Source organism: Cicer arietinum, chromosome 5, assembly GCF_000331145.2.
Source record: "Cicer arietinum cultivar CDC Frontier isolate Library 1 chromosome 5, Cicar.CDCFrontier_v2.0, whole genome shotgun sequence".
In the NCBI taxonomy this organism is placed as follows: domain Eukaryota; kingdom Viridiplantae; phylum Streptophyta; class Magnoliopsida; order Fabales; family Fabaceae; genus Cicer; species Cicer arietinum.
The window spans coordinates 74376850-74400137 of NC_021164.2; the positions used below are offsets into that span (position 1 = coordinate 74376850).

At 30.5% G+C, this 23288-nt stretch overlaps 2 protein-coding genes across 2 annotated transcripts; one reads left to right on the top strand and one right to left on the bottom strand.

Moving 5' to 3' along the window:
- Positions 1-891: 891 nt before the first annotated feature.
- Positions 892-11218, bottom strand: LOC101502359 (uncharacterized). The gene is made up of 10 exons (XM_012716172.3): positions 9609-11218; positions 8774-9244; positions 8358-8659; positions 6805-7527; positions 6449-6727; positions 6131-6292; positions 4929-5873; positions 4627-4842; positions 2160-2420; positions 892-1655 (listed from the first exon to the last, which is right to left on the bottom strand). Exons 1-10 carry the CDS (start codon positions 10966-10968, stop codon positions 1311-1313), a joined length of 5064 nt encoding a protein of 1687 aa, XP_012571626.1. The 5' UTR covers positions 10969-11218; the 3' UTR covers positions 892-1310.
- Positions 11219-21652: 10434 nt separating this feature from the next.
- Positions 21653-22647, top strand: LOC101502029 (putative lipid-binding protein AIR1). Its single transcript, XM_004501292.4, has one exon. The coding sequence runs from the start codon at positions 21714-21716 to the stop codon at positions 22149-22151; it is 438 nt and encodes a 145-aa protein (XP_004501349.1). The 5' UTR covers positions 21653-21713; the 3' UTR covers positions 22152-22647.
- Positions 22648-23288: the final 641 nt, after the last annotated feature.

Below are 23288 nucleotides of genomic sequence, written 5' to 3' on the forward strand. Positions count from 1 at the left end.
TACATTTTAAAATATTTCCCATAATATATTAATATTTGCTTACATAACCATCAAAAGATATGTTACAAAAAAATAGTTCGGCACTCAACATTACTATTAAAACTCGAGTTGCCAACGTTGTTAATTTTTCCACTACTAGTAAAGCAAATCACATGCTCGATTATTCATTCAAAATGTGATTATTATTTTTTGTCGTATACGATTGTTAAAGTTCTTTTACAAAATGTGTTTCCTAATAACCGAAATTAGGACTGAAATTAGGACTGTCAGCTTTAACGTATTACGTACCCATGGCCTTTGGTCTGAACTAAGATCTTCATTTTAACTCCATTTGACCTTTTCATTATTAGAATTTTCAAGTATTTTGTAGTATATAAAAATATTTGAACTCGTCAAATGTCATAACATTATATTTATATATTCTTAATAATGCTTGCTTCATGCTCCGGTTTCATAATTGTTTGTTTCTTCTAAATCTCATAATTTGATTGTGTAGTGGAGAGCTTTGTAAGCATTTCAGAAGTACCTCCAGAAGAGATAATTCCTTCCAAAAATTAGCTTCCAGCATGATCTGGGGCAAGCTGGCAAGGTATTGGAAGAGATGTAAGGAGACAAGCGATGGATTCATTGCCATTGGTGCTAAATCTAGCCAATAAGCTTTCTCAAATTCTGATGCAGAGACGGGAGAGCACTTATGTAACTGCAATACTCGAAATCCAGCATGGATAATAACAATTAAACTATACAAGAAAAAAAATAACATTACTTGTAAATTGCAAATAGCTACCTTTAAAACCAATAGTGACATGTAAATTAGGGTCATATATACCAGTGCACCCACCATTTACCATAAAAAACACCTACATGAAATGCATATCTGAGACATGAGTGTAACCAAGGGGGTAAGGATTTTCTTTGTTGATTACGTATTAATAAAAAAAGCTATCAATAGATTTCTTACAGCGCTTCACATCTGGCCCAGGATAAAATAGATTCAACCACTTTGGCCAAACTATGTAGTAACAGTAAGATAATATAACTGTGGAAACTAAAAAATGCCTGTAACTATTTTCTTTTTCTTTTTCTTTTTCCCTCAAAAAGTAGGCGCAAATGAGTATGGCATTTGCAAATGATAGTTCCACTGGACTCTCTTTAATATTTTCATGACAAAATTTCACCCCAACCATTCTAACCCTCCTTACTCCTTTACCCAACATCCTTGCTTGCTCCAACAGTACTACCAGCCAAAATGCCAAAGAAATAACTCAAAAGAATTACATCCTATATGACCTAAGAATTCAAGGAAGAATTCAAGGGTGGTTAAACCAGGGTCCTACTGCACCATTCACATGCCCGTTGCTATGGATCCCTACGCCATTAGGGATGATTGAGGGAGGAAGTCCCACAGCCATTGGAGGTGACGCAGAAGCATATAATCCATGGCTGTGAGGGTGAGCATGGGGACTCAAGAGAGGGCTCCCAGCTGGACTCCCTTTACGTTGTTGAAGGGCATGGATCTGCCTCAGGCCCTCTTCGTGAATACGTGATAGTGTTTCCAACTCTTTCATTGATAGAGCCTCCAGACCAGCACCATATAGTGGGGCATGTCGTGACATTTCCTCCTGGAGTGAGGCCTCAAGGGTGTGGATATATTGCTGCAATAGAAAAACAAGGCGTTAAGCTAGCAAATTTATCTCAAGATTATGATCATAGACCAATATTTTGCACATACAAGAAAACAACATACAACGGCATCAATGTTCAAAGATTAAAACAGACATTGTACATTTGTACATTATTCTGAGCCATCCAACAAAATACTACAACAAAAATGATTTTCAACCCACACGATTTTTTAGCTAGACAACTTTAGGCAAGAGAATCAAGCAGTCCAGCATTAAGGATACCTAGTTGAACTCATGCACAGGCATATCTTATTATGGTTTTAAAGTCACCAAACAAAACTTGTTCATCATACAACTAAGCATTTGAGAACAGCACACAGCACTGAAATTGCAGACAAAGCTAGCTACATATATTACAAATAACACAGTAGTTCAAAAGAGGAGCATCACCACTGAGACATGCTTCAGCTCATATGGATTGTACATGTACATAACAATAAATACGAAAAGTACAATCTCTATGTGAAAGCTAACCTGGCAGGCCTGCAACTTTGATTCCATGCCATCAATAAATGCTTCGCACCTAGCAACCTGCTCCTCCTTTTCCCGCTTTTCTCCCTCGGTTTGTCCAACTGTTTGAGTCAATCTACGAACTTCATCCTCAAGTGATTGCCGGATTTCTTCCCGACTCACGTTTTCTGTTGCATATCTTTTCAATTCTTCATCAAATCTCTTGCGTGCAGCTTCAGCATTCTTCAATCTTTCAGCAAGGGCATTTTTCTCCTTGACTACTTTCTGCTCAAAACACAAATTACAACATTATTGACCTTGCCCCATCAAGACACAATGGCAAACTAGTTATCAAGTTCAGAACCAAAAATGAAGCACAGGCTCCTTCCACAAGTGCATCATTTTCAAGATTTCTGTGTGCCAGAAAATAGATGAATATCTTTTCTATGTTAGTATTTCAAGTCCTCATTATATCTCCAGATCCAGTGAAGAGCTTGTTGGTAACAATTGACAGGCGAGTAAGAAATATAAAATAACCAAATACATAATTTTTTTCAGGGTTTGTTTGGCTGAAGGGAAATGGAGAGAAATTATTTAAAAAATTTGTTTGGTTCAAATTTTTGGAGAGAATGAGGGGAGAGTGGCAAAACCTAGGGGTGTGCATGGTATGGGTCAACCCACAAACTCGGATACCCAAACCAACTCATTAAAGTTCGGGTTCAACCCGAACCAACCCATTTAAACTCAAAGGTGTTTGGGTAGTGGATTTGACATTTGAACCCGTTGACGTGGCATTTTTTAATTATTTTTCTTTTATTGACATGTTAAAATTTAGTTGTTGAATTTAATTTGGGGATTTGTCATTAATTTAATTACTTTATTATGTATTTTGTTGCATTTGTGGATGTATTTTATGCATCGAATGATTTGTTATGCTGAAATTTTATGACTTTTTTTAGATGTTCAAGTATTGAAGTATTGGAATATAATTACATTTTTTTAGAATTAAAAAACTCTTTATAACCCACAAACCAATCCAACCCATTCATGACCGGGTTGTTTGGTTAGGGTTTGGAACTCAACTCAACCCAAAAGAAATTGATCGATTCGAGTATCGTATATGGCCAAAACTGACCCAAACCAACCTGTGAGCAAAATCCCTCCTAAGTTGTACCCTCTTCAAAAAAAAGGAGCAATATGGCGAGGAGAGAATATGTGTAATATATGTGTAATAAAATCTTTAGAGAGATTGACTAAAATATTGCTGCATTAAATGTCAGATGAAATGTTAAAAGGGTTCAAAAATGTAAATTAGCACTTTCCCTGCAAAGTAATTTGATTATGACAAGACTCTGATCATACAATATAAGGCCAGTCCAGAGCCCGGAGAAGAAAAAAGAGTTGCATTAGGCAATCAACAGCCAGTATACAACTTTGTCCAATCATCATATTCATAATTTGACTAATGATGTAAAGGATGGCTCAGAAAATTATTTAGCATATTGGCTAAAGATTAAGTCAAGGACCAATTCTGTTAAAAATTGAAACAATTAAGTGGAGTGTGAACTGTGGAGACCCAGGAATGGCATGCACTCTATCATGCCCCTGCACACAAAAGCACTTTGGCCTTGAAGAGTGGACAAGGCAAAAGCACACACTCATACTTTGTGCTGAAATTAATTTTTATTAGAGCAATAAAAATAGAAAGGATCAAACTCCTTCATAACAGAAGAGTAACCCATCAGCTAGAAAACTAAGTATAAACAAATGGCTGAAAAATATTTTCCAGGAATTGGCAAATAAGATGCATGAACAATAAATTGCCTATATAAGAGTTTGAGTAAAGGATGAAAAGAGAGGGGAAAAGACAGCAATGGTGCAGTAAGATAAAAGCAAGGACAGAAATAGTAATTCGATGTTGAAACACCAGTACACCACTGTAAAAGTTGTGGATCCTGCATAACTCAGTATAAACTATAAAGATGCTTTGGTTTTTGAAACCTTAGCCTCGCTCATAAACCTGTCACAGTAGGACTTAACTGCAATTTTACTATTCTTTATTCAAGATGCAAGCTCATAAAAAATTTAATAATATTCTGTAGGATCTGGACAGAATATAGGAACAGTAATGGAAATCTTTAATGAAGAACACTTTTCCCCACACTACCGAAACAATTCCCTTCTATCCAGTTACCAAAACAATGCCACCCCATCTCTCTCTGTTTATTCTACTGTTAAAATTTTGTACCCTGTTTAACCGAATAAGTAACAAAATTGGTTAGCAAGCCATGCATAACCATACCTCCGAGCTCGCCTAACCTCCAAATAGGGGGTCTGCTAACATAGTCATTGTAGCATAATCGCTTACAATGCAGTGTTTAACATCAGCATAAATGAATGCTTTTTTTTTTCAATCGTATAGGAACAAATGCCCTTTTTGTTTAAAAAAGTAATACGGAACAAATGCTCTTTTTGTTTAAAAAAGTAATACCTTTAGTTCATCACGCTTCCGAGACTTCAACTGAGAAAGTTGTGTCTCTGTGTCATGCAAACGATCATGAAGAACTTTCTTCTCTGCAGAGAGCTTTAATATTTCATCATCCCGCTCTGAGCGAAGCCATTCGAGCTGACTCTCAACCTCTTGAATTTGTTCTGCTCGTTCCTTCTTTTCCCTAGAAAACCGATCTACCTCGGATTTCATTTCAGACTGTTGAATCATGAAGTGGATCAGACATAAACTCTCCAGTATATGAGCTGACCAAAATAAATTATTAACCAAGACATATGAAATACCTTGAGACGATTGTTTGTGGCCTCGGATTCACTCAGCTTTTGTGATAGAATAGATTTTTCCTTAGCGATATTAGAAATCTCAGTTTTGCTTTCTTCACGTACGCGAATAATTTCATCTTCACTAGCACATAACTGGTGCCACAGAGCAGCCCGATCAACATTCGCAAGCTCAGCAACTTCTCGCATCATACTCAAAACAGGCCTAACAAACTCCTGTTCCTCACAGACCAAAGTAACCAAGATATCCAAATCAAAATCTTCTCCGCGGCCATTATCAGTAGTGCTGGTGGCGCGGTCAACAAGCCTCTTCAGCATCCTCCCCCGATAAGATTCATTAGCATACCATCTAAAGATTATCATGTAGAGCAATTTCACAAACTCTTTCACACATAGGTCTCTGGAGAGGGCCAAAGTTTCAGCAAGACCAAGAACTGAAGTAAAATCATCCCTTTGAACTCCCAATTGCTCACAGGCATCTTCCTCTGTTGCACTTGCACCATCTGAATGTTGAAAATTTTCAGAAACATATCTAGTATTATTGTTCAACCTTTGGGAAAGACGGCTTTCCAATACCAGGGCTACAGACTGAGCACCTATTGCACCTCGAGCTACAGCTCTCTCAAATGTTTGAGAAGCTTCAACAGCGAGACAAGGAATAGATAACATCTCTAACAATATATAAATATCTGAAAAATGACGACTAGCACGGAAAGCCTCCTCATCAATCATGTGCAGTCCAGTAGCAGCAGTGCCATGTTCACCAAATAAGAAAATCCCACACGGAAGAGATGAGCAACTTTCACCATAATCCTCATCACAATCAATATCCCTCAGTATGGTTTCAGCAACATCCCCCCAACTATTTATAGTCTTGCTCAAAAAGTCAAGGACAAAAGGCGACACATCAAGACCTAGACTTTTCAGCCTGACACGAACAGACCTAACCTACATGCATGAGAAAAAATACTGTTACAAATAGTTCATATAAGTATAAGATCTTGCTTTTGATTCATTGCGTTGACATCGCATTCAATTAGTTTGTTAGAATATATACTAATAACATGAGATGCCAAACTCATTAATGACATGGCAAAATAGTATTAAACAATCCTATAGAACTCTTTTGCATTGATAATGCAACTAAATTAAACTCTAAGTAATTAAAGAGAAACAGAGCAATTTCCAATTATCTTCGAGCTTACTGCTTCAGGAAGGTGTTGACATTGAGATGCCGCTTTGAATATAAAATCTATTGTTGCAACCAGGGGTTCGTCGTTTGAATCCGTCAAAAGCTCAAATGACTGAAACAGAATGCGCTCCCACACTTCACTACCACACTCCAATTGACTAAGAGCCCCAAAAACCTAAGAAAAAAAAAATATCCATCAAGTTGGTAGCAGTGGAAATGCAGCCAGAGTGAATCTAAAATTGAAGATCGTGTTCCCTGAACATTAAATGTATACTATACGATAAAACAATTCAAATAAGACATCTGGGAAATGAATAAAAGTCTATCTCACAGGTATTCGTAAAGTAGGTTCCGCATCTGGCTGTTGAAGGCGCTCAAGAAGTGCATGTGCAGCCAGTGGGTGCTCCGACTGCTCAACCAATTTGGGTACCAAAGCAACAAGGTCTTCTTGCAAATGCTTAGGAGCCTTGTCCAATACAAGTGCAATTTTCTGTGCAGACTGAGGTCGCCGTCTAGGTTCCGGACAACCTTGTGGAACAGCCCCATCCAAAGCTCTTAGTGAGTTTACAATCAAACCTAAGAGTTCCTCAGACTGCTCTGGCCACTTAGTCTGAAGTTCAAAATTCACACAATCAAAACCATAGATATATTTGACAGAAGTTAAATCTTATGAATGCAGAATTGTACCTTTGACCGAAATGACGCATTTTCTGAAACAGTGGCAGATGTTTCTGGTGGACAAGTAGACTGTCCAGGAAGAGCTTTTTCCTGAATACCATTCCCATTTAAATCAGAGGTCTGTATAGAAGATGTACTACTGCTTTCTTCAACAACAGAATCCAATCTCTCACGAACAAGAACTTGTGCAGACTCCACTGCTCTATTTTCATTATCACATTCAAGAGGACTAACAGTTCCACTGCTGTCTGGAGAAGGATTAGAGCATGCATCAACAGAATCAGGAACAGGACCCACTTCAGTAGGCTGGCAGCACTCAACCATTATATCCAATAGTAAATCAATGATTGCTTGCTGTAAGACTTTAACTCCCATCAGCAAATTCATCAAACTTGGGGATGACTCATCAGCCTTGGTGGCCTTCTTCCCATCACAACTACCAGAGAGTTTCGTAGGTAGAAGCAAACGCTTTACTTTTGCAGGATCGTCAAGATAAACCCGAAGTCCAGTCAAAAACCCAGCAATTGCACCAGCATCCATTAAAAGTTTCTCCCTTAAAGTAACCTGTGGCTGTGAATGATTATCTCCATAAGTTAAATGAAATCCAGCTCTGGAAAGAAGATTTCTAAAAATATCTTCCTCATCTCCACTTATCCCTTCACTATCTTCAGAGTCGATCAGTTCATCGGGATCAGTTGTCAGTGCATCCTGATCATCCTCCGAAGCAAAAACCTGTACATTATAGACCAATTTATTAGAGGCACATGCAACCTAACAATAAGAGCGATAACACAACCAGTAGGTGTAACAAAGTTCATAACAAAAACCTGTAACTTCGCAACATGTACAAAGATAAGATGCAAACATATACTTATTTCTTTTCTTTTCATGAAAGGCATATAATCATATCATTTGGCTAAGGATTGGGATAGAAATATGCTTACAAGTTTTATTGTACATCAAGATGTTCAAGAGATACAAAATTAATCAACTTCTGTAACTCGTGAGTCACTTATTAAGCTTGTTCCATGCATCTTATAAGCTAATAACAAGCAATTCCAAAGAAGAGGTAATATTTCCTAACTTGCTTATTCCAATCTTACCAGACAGAATATAAGTCAGAATCTGTCAGATGCAAAACCACAGATATTATATGTTCAATGTGCGACATGTCAAAAGCAGAAATGACAGAGTCACCAAATAGATGTATATACAGATACTCTTATATCTAAAGCCAAAAACCAGTCTGTTGGAAACTGGTGCCAAATAGAGAGTCTTGGTCTCTCCCTCCAAGAATTAGAGATCTCGGTCTCTCTCTCCCATAACCACAGAATAACCTCCTATTCACTTTCCCCTTTCCTTTCTGTATTTATTACTAAAAAATAAACAACATAATTGACAAATAATAAAAAACATAACTGCCCATAACAACCATTTATTTATGCTCTCTCTAACAAAGAAATAGGGCAAGACAGAGAACATTTGGTATGTGTGTGTGTGTTTGTGAGTATATCAAATAATAATAGCATATACAAGTTCAAGGCAATCCTGAAAGGACTCACTTCTAAGTCTGAAAAGTCAAACCAAGGACAGCAATCCAATATTTCACACACAAAAACAACGGTGTCACGAACAAGAAACCCTGCATCTGCTTCTAACATATCAGACACCTTCATGAATTGCAAAACAGAATTATTCCATGTTTTTGTGCAGATAGAAGATTCTTTCCATACAGTCTTAGCTGGGTTTTTTTGATTCACAACAGCCATTCTGTATCTGACCCAGAAGTTTTTATCAGGGTCACTACCAACAGCCTGGTCACTCTCCAAATAAATACATATGGTATCAAATGACTCATACACACCTGGTACATTGAAACATAACCTTTTAATCAAATAACAAAAATGAAAAAGTTTGCAATCACTACACTACTACCAGTAGATAAAATGCTGCAGATAATGTGTCATAAAACACCTACCAATTCGAAGTTCACATCCACCAGCCTGAAAGAATTTACTGAAGATTTTCCGAGTCTCCATTATTTCCTTAAAAGAAAGGAAATTCTCCACTTTCCATGTAAATGAACTTCTTTTTCCATTACTATCAAGGGAACCACTGCTGCTTAACTCAGAATCATGCTCAGTAAAATCCTGTTTTATTGATGTCTCTTTCAATATAAGAACTTCAGCTGAGAATATGACAGTATCCTGGACAAGAAAGCCTGAATCTTGATCAAATAGACTTGTAAGTGTCACAAACTCACGCCAGCCCCAATCCTTTGCAGCTTTAGAGTAGCGGTTTTGAGATTCCTTGGTGACAGATTTGTCCTCCATTCTCTGGTTTACAACTGACAGCCGATGACTAACAAAACAACTCCAATCACTTGAAGTATTTCTTGAATCCGTAACTTCAAGAAACACTGAAAGGTGGCATGGTGGCTGAGACTGCCCTGATAGCATCAAAACCATATAAAAACTCATCACAACCTAAACATCTTTTCAATGTAGTGGAATAATCTGAGTGTAAGGACTGGACTTGTGCAGTAAGAAAAAAGATCTAGATTATCATCCATACTCACAATGGCAGTTGCTACTTAACATCAGTAGATATAAACTACAAGCATGGAATACCAAACTGAATGAAATGTTCAGAAGAAAAACTTAAAAAATGTACCAAGTATGCTCCTAAACTTCCATCAATGTAAGCAATAATTGTACCAAAATGCACACAAAAATATCATATCAAATCTACTAATAGAGTTATAATTTACTAACAAACAGCAAATGGTAAGCAGAGCAAGGAAAATGACACACCTCGGGGATAAACAATAAGACGACAATCCCTATTGCCAATTTGAAACCTCCTACTCTTAATGCAAAGACCCGTAATTTTCCTCTTCTTTAGTAAATCCTTCAACCTAGTAAAATTCTCAATCCTCCAAGTGAACTTTCCAATGTGGCCATCAGACTTCCTCGCACCGCCTCCACTTCTCCCACCAATGATAGTCCCATTCTTGGAGAAGCTGCTGAACTCCTTTATCACATGAAACGAGGTACTAAAAACTGCAGTGTCATCCACCAGAAACCCCGAATCCGTCCCAATGAAATCCGGCATCTTCATATAATCATTCCAACCCAAGCTAGTATTGTCACCACTCTTGTTATCAGCAGCAAAACGACCATAAGAATCCCTATGCATGTGATTAGAACCAGGCTTCTGATTCAAAACAGACATTCTAAACAAACACCAACAACTCCTATCAGACAACACCACAGTCTTATCCGTATCCTTACTTTCCAAACACATTGAAAGATGTTCAACACCATTCACCGAACTCTGGTAAACACTAATCCTCAAATTACACTCCCCAGCCGGGAAAACAGGACTCATTATCTTCTGAGTCTTAATCATCTCCCTAAACAAACTAAAATTATGCACTTTCCACGTGAACTTCCCACTCAAAACATCAGAAACAGGACCAGCAACAACCGAGGAAGACGTTAACGATGACGACGAAAACGATGACGACTGAACCTCATTGTTATCACGAGTGAAATTTACAGACTCATTAAGAATAAGAATATCAGCAGTAATCAATATAGAATCATTGTTAAACATATAACCTAATTTTGGATCAAAAAGAGTGGAAGAAGGTATGAAATCACACCAACCGTGTGATTTCTTCTTAGTACAAAACCTATGCCAAGAATCACGATGAATGCTCTTTGATTCATCAGCAAAATTAACAATTACCAAACGATAACTAGCGAAACAGTTCCATTTCGTAGAGGAAGGTCCTCTAGGGTCCATGATTTGAAGATAAACAGATACATAACCAGGAAGAGCTTGTGTATCACCTTTAGGGTATATCAATAAGCGACAATCGTAACCACCTACCTCAAAGTACTTACTAGACAGTGTTCTAGCTTTTACCTTCGGTAAATTGTTAACCGTCCAACGACATACAACGGAGTATTCGCCTCTCCGATCCAAAACCACCGTCTCCTGAGCACCGCCTCCGTCGCGAGAGGTTATTACAAGGTCATCCGCCGCTGCGGCGGAAGATGAAGAAGATGATGCTGATGCTGATGATGACGTGGCGGATTGTGATTGGTCCGTGAATGAAGGTACGGATGATAGAGAAGGAACTGCTTCGGATGAAGTGTGCTTCATTGTTATTTTTTTGTATGAGTCTGTTATATTTTTTTTTCTTCGTGATGTTTTTGTTCTTCTTTTTCGTGCTTCGTTTTAGTTATTGTGTATTTTGGTTGAAATGTTTTGAGGAGAGAAAATTACACAGAGAAACGAGACGACGAAGGAGGCACAGAGAGAGAAAGAAAGAGAAAGAGCACACACACAAAACACACAACACGCAGGTTTGGACAAAGAAGCGCACGATAATACCTTGCGCCTTTTTTCTTCTATTGTTTCGTTACTTTGTGGTGTAAGATAGCAAACTATACGCTTTTCATGATTTTCGTCTCTCGTTTTGTTGGTTGGATTCGGATGGAACTAGAGAGTAGGCGTGTAACTTGATATGAACTCATTTTAACCGTTGGATTGGAAAATGTGATAAGATTGGTTAGGCTTTGTTTGGGGACGTCGTGAGTGCACGTACTTACGGCGGATCAGGAATTATGGATCCTTTATTCGAATACGGCCACGTCGTTGAAACATTTATTTTGGAGTATGGGGTAGATCGCATCGTAATTGATCATCATGATATCTACAATAGGTTACGCATTTACACCGTTCGATCTCAGGCTTAATCGATGTTGTGTTCGAATTATTAGGTTTTCCAATTTTGTTCTGCCCATTCTCTTTTGCTGGGCCATTTCTTTTCATTGTTGATGGGTATGTTACATGAGTCGTTATTTTCAGGAATGTGGTTTTTGAAGGTTTATAAAACTTGCTTTGAGTTTAAAGTTTGTGCATGTAAAGTGTAAATTTCTTTTATACTACCGTCCAACTAAAGTTTATAATTTTGTTAAGTTATTTAATTCTTTTGAAATTGTTTATATAAAATAGGAGAGTTATTGATTTTTATAAATCGTAAATGTAAAATTAAATTTATATGAAAGTATCTTTAAATTTATTTCTTCTTTAAAACGTAAATTTAAAAATGTAATATTATCTGTTTATCACAGGTAATTCAAGTATTTGTATAATATAATTTAAAAATATACATATGAAAAAATCATGGAAACATTGTTAGACATTATTTTTTATATTTTATTCTCCTGTAAAATAGGTAAGAGTTGTATATTCATATAGAAATCTAACTTTTAAGTTTTAAACATTTTATAATTTTTAATTTTTAGACAAAATAAATTTAAAAATATTATAAATTCAACCAAACGTCTTTGATGGATATATTATTGTGAATAATTGTGTTTTTGAAAAAATTACTCTAAAAAATGTGATCATTCATTAAATAAACAGCTCATATATTCTTAAGAATTTTTTTCTATTTTATAACTTATATTACGAGTTGTTTGGTTATAATGAGAAATTGAAAAGAACTAGAGAAATAAAAATAATGATAATTTAAATTTTGTTACAAATAATATTTTATTGTGGAACAAATATACTATTTATTTATATTATGTTAGTAATTAAATCAAACTGATACGTCGATCATAATTATAGTAAAATATAGATAATATTACTTAAATTAAAATTGATTCAAACACAATAAAAATTGTAAGTTCATTTTTTTTTAGAGATTATAATGAAATCTTACTCAGAGTGTATTTAAAAGAGTAATATTAATCAATATTTATCATTCTTCTTGTCACACACATTTGACTATTTTATATAAATTAAAAAAATATGTGATAAATAAAATATAAATAATAATAAATTTTCTCATTTAAATATTCAAATTACACCCAATTAACTAAATAAAACTGAAGAAAAAGTTAGTTCTATGTATGCTAGTTAGGGAAAAAATTATAATTTAAAAAAATACAAATAATAAATATTTTCCAAAAAAGTAAAAAGAAATTGTTCATTATATATACATCCAAATTAGTAGTTTAAATATATTTTTTTAAAACTGATCTTGGATATAGATATGGTTTTGTTGAAAAAACTGATTATTTTGTGTAATCCAATGCCATTGGAATGAATTCTCACCGTACCAATGCCCAGTCAGAAAAGGGCCATCGATGCCTTATCCTACAAGCCCTTCCCTTTTTTAGGTCCATTTTACAGATCCCTTCGTAAACATTAGTGGGCCTTGGACTAAATAAAGATCCAGATACCTTTTGTACCTCAACAATATTTTGAGTATTCCAACTTTTTTTTTCAATTCCCAAAATATATCTCTTTAATTTCGTCTTTATTTTGTTTTAAGAATTTTATATGAATTGTAAAAACATGTTTACAAAAATATTTTTTTTTTCCAAAAAAGAATGTTGTAAAGATGATTTTTACAATAGTAACCGCAAACATGACTTTTAGACCGACGAAAAAAATATAAATCCTAGAAAATGACTTTTACAATTGCTATTGTAAATATGATTTTTATTGTGATCAAAGTAGGAAATGTAAAAATATGTACTTCAGTTTGTAAAATGACTACATTAAAAGTCACTATTATGATATATAATTTTATTTGCAACATCCTCAATTATATTTTATTTTACATATATGATAATAGTAAATATAATAATACTTAAAAAGGATCATTTATTAAAAGTATTAATTTATCTTTTTTATTTATATAACTTATTGATATAAGTGAAATAAATCTATTAGTATGTGATGGACGAAACTATCTTTTAATTAGATGGTGAAATAATTATCAAAATGTTCCCCTGTTTCAAATTTCACGATTAATTGTATCTTTTGTTTTTTTTTCTCTCACACTATCTTTCATACTACTACTTCCCAGTCTTATATATAAAAAAATATTTAGAGTTTTTTGTGTTCTTATTATTAAAAGAAAAGGTCACACATGTAATATTAATTGCTCAATTTACTATTATACCCGTATTTTATGTTTCTAATAACATTTAATATAGGGATATGTTTTGAATAAATAGTAAAAATTATAAGATTTTATTGATCTTAGAGATGATGTTTGTTATTTTTCAGATAACTTTTTATGAACAAAAAACCACACGTGGTACTTTCATTTAGTAGTTTCTTCCCTTCATATGTATTATATTTAAATAAAAAAACTAGTTAATATATTCTATATTAAAATATTATATTTTTTTAATTATTAGTATGTTGCATTCGCAAATACGTCTTACGACTACTTTTTTTTTTATTTGCAATAAAAAGTCGTATCTCCAAATTACGACAGTTTATATTCTGCGGGAGAAAGTTATACATAATTGTATTTTGAATATACTACCTCAATCTCAAAATCATAGTTGTATCGACTAATTCACATAAATTAAAGAAAATTAATAAATAAAAGAAAAATTATGATGATTTTCTTAAATTATTCTAATTAGTCTTTAACGAGTTCTATTTATTGTAAATGTAAAATGATTAATAATAATCTGTGATACACTTAATACTAATTAGATGTTTTAATTAGAAAAACAACAATTAAATTGTATTGCAAACTAAAACTTACAGTCTTTTTAGACAAATTGTAATTACAAACGTGATAGTAGGATATAAGTTGACTTTCCAACTAAAATTACAAAATAATTGCTAAGATGTTCTTTTTTTTAAATAACAACAATAGGATACTCAAATTATATATTTTTTGAATGATTTAATTTATATATTTGGTCGTTGTTATCCCAACAATGATTCATAGTCATTTGATGTTTAAAAATATTTAATTTTGTATGATAATCAATTTTAAAATAATAAATATGAGTTATTGTGGTGTGTTAATAATGTTATTTCATTCGTCTCAAAATATATCCGTAGCAACTATTTCACATAAATAAATAAATAAACTGATAAATGAAATAAATATAATGATAATTTTAAAAAAAAAAATTTAAATATACTTTTGGTCTATGTAAATATAATAGTTTTTAGTTTAGTTTATGTAAAAAAAATTATTTGGATTTTATTCTTGTAAAATCAGAAGAAAAAAATTATTTTCAATCCTTAATGTAACGTTGCAAAAAACGTTAATTGACAAAGAGAAAAGTGAACCAAACGGTTAAATATGTTTTATGTCTCTATAAATATAACAGTTTTCAGTATAAATTATTGAAAAATATTTGTTTGGAGTTCAATATTTAAAAACTTTATTTTTTGTATTTCACGTCAAATGCACGTTACAAAAATGTGAGCCAACAAATCAAGAAAAACATGGACGAATCGTAGCACTCAAATAAGAATATTAATTTAAATATTAAAATAATTTATATACTTATTTTTATTTGTTATTTAAATATTACTTCGATTAAATTTATTTAGAATAATTGTTTAAATTTATATTATACGTTTTGTGCTATTTGTCGATTTACATTTTTGTAACGCCCATTTGACAAATTGTCCCTATTAGTCTTTGATAAGTTATATTTATCATAAATGTAAAGTAAAAAATAATAATAATTTAGAGTATACACATAATACTAATTAGATGATTTTAATTAGAAAAAATAAATAAATTGTATAGAAAACTAAAACTTATAGTTTTTATAGACAAATTATATTCACAAGTGTGATAATAGGATTTAATTTTACTTTCCAACCAAAATTATTAAATTCTCAGTAGGAATTTTTTTATTTATTTAAATAACAACATGATATGTAAATTATATATATTTTCCTTGTTCCGTGGCGACTATAAAATTTGAACATGTATACTTTATGTAGATTATTGACAAAAAACAACAACCGGTATGCAAATTAATCATTTAAATTATAAGCATAGTCAAATTAATTTTTAATTTCTATATATTATAAAATATATTTATTTTGTAAAATAATAATTAAAATATTTTATATGTAAATTTTAATTATTAAAAATTATATTATGATACATTAATTGAGTATTTTATTTATTCACATTGATTTCATCTCAATATTAAAACGACGTGGACTAAATTTATTATAAAATCTAAAATTTTCATTAATTAATTTGTTCATAATAAATTAATAACTACATTTCAATTATAACATCACATGAAAATATTTAACAATAAAAACATATAGAATTATTATTTTTATTTATATTTTATCATATAAACACATGTATTTATAAAATTCTATAAATTAATTTGAACCGAGGTTTACTATTTAAATAACCCATTTATATATTTACTAGGAACACAATAAAAGAAAGTTTAATTTTGGTGTGTTTAATTTTGGAAGATGTGACGTAGAGGATGTGGACCTCGTTATCCATTGCAATACGAGCGTTGGTTGTTGGCTGCGACGTGTACAGTATAGGCAACGAGGCATGTGCTCTTGGATTTTTTTGACTGATACTTTATGAACACCATTGTAATAGATAGACAAGTCTTATGTCCAGCCAAACTATATCTCAAACCAAACAACGACATAATAATTCGATTTCAAAGCCATTTATTTATTAGCTGGAAATACATAATAATCAATCTATTCCACCGTTATCCTACTGATTATTTCGTACAATTGATAATATAAAAAAAATTATACAGTCAATAAATTATAGCTAATTATATAAATAATTTCAATTGGCATCGTATATAATTTGAATTCTTATTAAAAATATATATAAATGAAGTAAAAGAAATAATAGTTTTATTAAAATATTTTTTAAAATATTAATTTATTCATTATTACTAGTATTGTAAAGCCAAAAGTATTAAATTATAAATAATGTATATAATATTAATTAGATGCTAAAATTAAAAGAAAAAATAATTAATATTATATTATAAATAAAAAATTATCATTATTTTAAGACAAATTATTTTTATAAAAGATGATTCATTGTAGAGCTGAATGAGGACTATAAAAGGTCATGTAAAGGCACTTCTTAAAAAATAGCAAAATATATATATATTTTTTTTGGGAAAAAAGCAATTTTTGTATTTAATTTTAAGTCGTTAATTGCACTATTTTCAATATTATTTTCACATTTAATTAGTTACTTATTAAATAAAATAAAATCTAAAAATAATCTATAAACTTTTCAAATAAAAAACACTTTTTGTAGTTTTTCCTACCAGATATTTTTTATAACTGATTATTTAAAAAAAAATTATATTCAACACATAAAACATACACAAAATAATTTATATTTTATTTAAAAAATAAAATAATTAATCTCTAAATTATGACAAGATCACATCTTTAATAATCTTGTTACGGGTCCTCAAACTTCATTTATTTTACAATAACACATTTGTCTTTTCTTTTTTTTTTCATAAATCATGTTACAAACTTCTCTTTTTCAAACATCAGTACGAGAAATAGTTTAATTTATTGCACTTATTTACGGGTTTAGTTAAACTATTTAAAAAAAAAACTGAGAAATAAAAAATTATTATAAAAAATTATTTTATAACTATTCTGTCTCATGGTGGGAATAGGCTGAACTAATCTAAACTTTGTTAAATTTGAGTCTAATAAAAAATTTAAGCCTCAAGTATGAATTGTAGTATGTATTAGTCTACTTAAATGTCTATTTCATTTTAATATTTTTTAATTAGTAATTTAAATAGATTAACGAGTTAATATATAAATGAAATTAAGTTTTATTTTGATATTTAACATCACATTTTGAAATATATGAGTTTATATACATCATACATAAATTATATTTTATAATAATTCATTTAAATATATCAAAAACTAAATAAAGTTAATATACATAAATTATTAAAAGTTGAATATATATTACAAAAATATCAAAATTTAATATAATAATTATAATATTAAAAATATATTTTTTATATTATTTAAATAGACCTAAAATGTCTATTATATGACATGTAGCATTCGCTTTATCTATTTAAAAAAAAGTCTGACCTATTTCCATTCCCACGTACGAGTTACAAGTTACAATTATTTCCTATGAAATTTGAATTATGTCCATTGAAATTACAATATCTAATTATTTTCATTAAACAGATACTTCAAGACTATATTTAAACTAATTTGTTATATTTAATGTTATTGTTCTAAAAATATGGTATACTTAATTTAAATTTAAAAGAAAGTGTCATGTGATGACTCATTTTATACAAATTTAGAAAAATTAAAATAAAATTAACTAATATCAATTTGTCAGAAAAAAGAAGAAAAAACTTTGCTTATAATTTAACACAGAGGAGTAGGAAAAATATCTCATTCCAATTGGTTGTTTATCCTTCTTTTACCATCTTTTTTGTCGGTTTTATATCGTTTCCCCCCCTTTATATCCTTCATTAGACATTCAAATTATTTAAAATGATATCCAAATTTAAAAACTTTGAAATAAATAATTAATTTGATGCACCATCGGTGCAAAAAACATTTACGCATATATGCAATTACATATCATAATATAATAATTTAACAAATATTCTATTATCTATAGGATCTAATTAATATATCAACGCGAATTATATTGATGATATATAACAAAAATTTTCTTACCGTCGTTGTATAAGTTAATTTCCTAAATATAAACTATTCTAAAAAATAATAATAATAATTAATTCATCTACAATATATTTGAAAATTTACATGTATTGACAATTCTCACGATTGTAGCATACAAATTTATCTCTTTTTACTAAAAAAATTTCGTTTTTGGACTAAAAATTTATCTCTTGAATCTAAACTACTCTAAAGAAAATTATACCAACTACAATAGATTGAGAATCTATATCAAGAAAACTGCTGCGTAGTAATATGTATTTCAAGTTTCCACACATACAAATCTACAGTTTTGTAACAAAAAGCACGATTACAAAAGTTGGTGAACTAAACATTTTTTTACCAAATCCATAATTTATTTTACAAATTTTGAATTTAATTATCAAAAGTCAACTTTAATTATGTTTATCTATCTCATTTATACAACCTTCGATTTTTTATAAAAATTGCGAGGATAAAAAAATCATAGGAACCAATCTTTATAATTGTCTCAAGGTTGCAATCAAGTGACAAAATAAAAGATTAAAGTACTACATCAAATTCAACTAAGAGAACCTACATTTTTCTTTTTTAAACTCCAATTTATTATATTTTTAAAATTTATACTTTTAAACTTTAAGAGTTATTTTAAATTTTAATTTGGTGACCAAACTACATATATTTTTATAGAAAGTAAAATAAAGAGGTTACGACTTAATTTAAAAACCGAAGAATAATGAGATGCTAAAATCATATCCAAATCAAAAGCCTGAAATCATAATTGATCTATTTTTTCAGGATAATAATTTAATCGTATTTTATTTAAAATTAATTGGAAAATATAAAATCCCGGATGATAAAAATCTAGAAATTAACAGTAAATATTGTCTTTTTTTCTTCTTCTTCTACAAATAGTAATTTTTGCTAAATAATACAATTTTTTTTTACCAAAGATGATAATACGATGTTGTCATCCTTGAAAATAATTGAGCTATTTTATTTAATAGAAACAAAAAAATAACCAAAAATATCTCAAAACTAATCAATTGAATTGGAGAATCAAGTTATACGAGACGAAAAACAATCATTGCACGAGTTCAATATTTAGCTATACAGTCAATAAAAAACTCATAGTGTTTTTTTTTCAACCATGATACATGCATATCCTTATTTTCTACATCATTCAACACTTCTTTTTTTTACAGATAAAAAGCTCATAATGGTAAAATAACAAACTTGATTTTGAGATTGGTTGAAATTAATCTGGTTAGTGTCACTAAAGGAAGAGTGAGACTAAGGCTATGTTTGGATTGGTGGAATAGAACAAACTAGAGTGATACATAGTTAAATTCTATTGTTTGAATTTGCAAAAAATGATTGGAATTAATGTTATGAAACATAGATTTTATTTCATCCCATACCACTCTCTCCTCCTATTTTTCTACCCTCCAATTTGAGGTGTATCTAATAAAATGGAGCAACTTAATTAAATAATTACTGATTTACCCCTATTTTATTATTTTAAGAGTAAACCATCTCTTTTTCATTTTTGTCATTTTTGTTTGTGTGCACCCACAAATTGTATCTTTTTATTTTGTTGATGTGCCACTATGTGAGTTTAAACATGTAACGTTACATCCTTTGTCGTAATAGTGGAATTAAAATGGACTTTGTTTTCTATAATTTATTTTTTTATGATGGCGATTGGCGTTAAGGCCTGCTGGACAGCCATGCTTATTTTGAATTGTAGCAATTGAGGTGTGTTATCACTGTGGACGTGTGTATGCACAGGGGTTGACACTTGTGCTTTTTTTTTTATTATTATTATTTTTTTTTTAATTCAAGGTGGAAATGAAATAAAATATATTTTTTTTAAATAAGAGTAAAAATAGAATAAAAAACTATAATTCACTCCATTTTGTTCGGTTTTAAGAATATGATATTTATTCTACTTCGTCATCAATTATCCAAACAATGGAATGAAATTTTTATCCATTATGTTCTATTCCATTCCATTTTATTTTGTTTCAGTATGCTCTGCTCATTAATTATAAAATATCAAAGTAAAGTCTAAAACTATAAATATAAACTTTAGTTCTTCGTTACAAAATGCATTAGTTAGAAAATTTTAAATTTGTATATGAATTTTTTTTTAATTATAATATTGTATTATAGTTTTGTGAGATATAATTTAAATTTTTATTTTTAAGGTTTCAAGTGTCTCTGAAGCCATGAACAGTTTTAAAGAAATTAACAATTTTCGTATAAAGTTATTCTCTTGTTATCATTTAACAACGATCGTAATTTTTTCTCAAATTTTAAAATTTATACGTTATATTTGTGTATTCTAATCATATTATTTTAAGTGCGATGTATTTGTTTTTCTCAACACTTGATACCAATAAACAATAACCTTCTTTTTTAAAGATTTTTTTTATTGATATAATTTATTTTATATTTTTGATTTGTTGCAACAAAATATATATGTGTGATATGCTTTATATCAAGGGATATTAATTAGTTTCTTAATTTCCCCTGCGTACAATAAAGTACTCATAAAAACATAGTTTTTATGCCTTCCAAATATGTATTTTCGAACGAAAACATAGTTTGTTTGTTCTCTTCTCGTATATATATTTACTAGTTTTAACACTCGCACGAGAAAGAAAGAAAGAAATGGTTTATTTAATTGCTTGATTAATCTCATTGCAATTCAATTTATTCATTAAAAAAAAGGTCCTATATAGTGCTTATTATAAATGTCGAGTTTTACACCTTTTCACTCCACACACATAAGCCAAAGCTGCACCTTTCAATTGTGATTGTTGAGCATTCTCATGATCATAGCCTCCAAAATATTATCACTTCCCGCGGAATGAGAACCTTTGGTGTGGTAGAAAGTAAAGCTAGTCCACATATCGAAGTAACATCACACCTTCCTTATTTTGACTTTATCACAATTTAACATAAATTCAAAAAATCTATAAGACGCATATTTTAATTATTATAAATTATCAATTAATAAATTAAAATTGATACACATAGAATACAATTGAAAAAAATTAAATTAAAAATGATAGTTCTTTTGAATAAAATATTTTTACAAATAATATAATTATTAAGGTATTGATGAAGGTGTTGTAAAAAAAGAGATTGAAACTTACAAAAGGCACATAATGAACCAAAATATTACAGCCCATTGTCTCATAAACTTACAAAAGAACCAACTGGAAACTTATGACACTACTCATTCACTTCCACTCAATTACATTTCTAATGTGCACCCTACAATTTATTTTTTGCCTCTATAAAAAGGTTCACTCATTCAACTTCAATCAACACATAACATTTACTACATATTTAATTTTTAAGATATAGTAGTCATGGCTTCCAACAAATTCTCTGCCATTATTTTAGTGCTTTCTCTCCTTGCTTACTCAACATTGACTGAGGCTAATGGTTCATGTCCACCATCACCCAAGCCTAAACCACCACCACCTTCACCAAAGCCTTGTCCTACTCCGGCTTCCGCTCCACCTTCACCTTCACCTTCATCCCAAGGTTCTTGTCCTAAAGATGCCTTAAAGTTAGGGGTTTGTGCTGATGTTTTAGGGTTGGTTAATGTTATTATTGGAAATCCTCCTTCAGGAAGTAAATGTTGTGCATTGATAAAAGGTTTGACTGATTTGGAAGCTGCACTCTGTCTTTGCACTGCACTTAAGGCCAATGTGCTTGGAATTAACTTGAATGTACCAATCACACTTAGTTTGGTCCTTAGTGCATGTCAAAAAACAGTCCCTTCTGATTTCCAATGTGTTTAAGGATTCAAATTATGTTTCTGTCTCGTTGTTGCATAAGTATGTACTATATATATGCATGCACTATAATTGTGTTGTTATTATAGGATTATCAAATGAGATGATTGCTAATATCATATTTCATTCGAAATTAAATATAAATAAAAGGAAATATTTGAAAAGTTAATATATTTAGTCTAATATAGATTAAATATATATTTTTTAAATATTTAATTTATTTATATTTTATTTTAGATGAAGTATTATGTTACATTCATAACATATGCTCTTGTTCTATTATGGGTTGAAATTCATGTGGCACATTCGCCTTGGAAATGTGACCAACATGAATTAATAAAACTCAATAATATAAATAGTGCTGAAAAGAAAGTGTATGAGTTTGCTAACTCTTCTCTTTTTCATTTTTATCGTTTTATTTATTTATTATTATTTTATGGAGTTTTGTTCAAAGATTTGTGTGGATTTCTTATCTTATTTCGTGAAACTAATATTTGTGCAAGCTTGTTTGTCTAAATTAGTATCCTTGTTCATTTTCAATAGTAATATGTAGTGTGAAATAATACATGTGTTCGTCGATTTTTTCTTTAAGAGAGATGGATTTGTTGGTCAAGTCAAAATGTTATGTGTGTTGAGCAACAAAATATTTTACTTTGTGAATCCAATTTCATGAACATGAATACTCAAGACACTTTTTTAATTGATCTATAAATATTATAAAACTTCCTGTTTTTCTAATTGACTTAGAAGATAATCTTTAATATTTTATAATTTTCATTTGTAATACTCTATAAGCAACTAAAATCTTAGCCAAAAAAATTAAGAGACCAAACTAAATATGTAGTTTTATTTATTCATTTAATCCTTACAAATATAACCAATTTTAATTTTAGTCCTTGTATATAAATTGTTTTTTTACTCCTGCTATATTTGAAATAATCCTTTTTTTGGGTACAAAAATAGTTATATATTTAATCCCTAAGGTGAGTTCTCACTTAAAAATAATTTTGATCTGACAAATATTTGGTGATGTGTTGCACACTTGCATGATGTCTCATAATTTTTTCTTTTTAATTTAATTTTCATAAAAAATAAATTAGAAAAAAACAAAAATCATATTATGGTTCTACCCTCTTTCTTTTT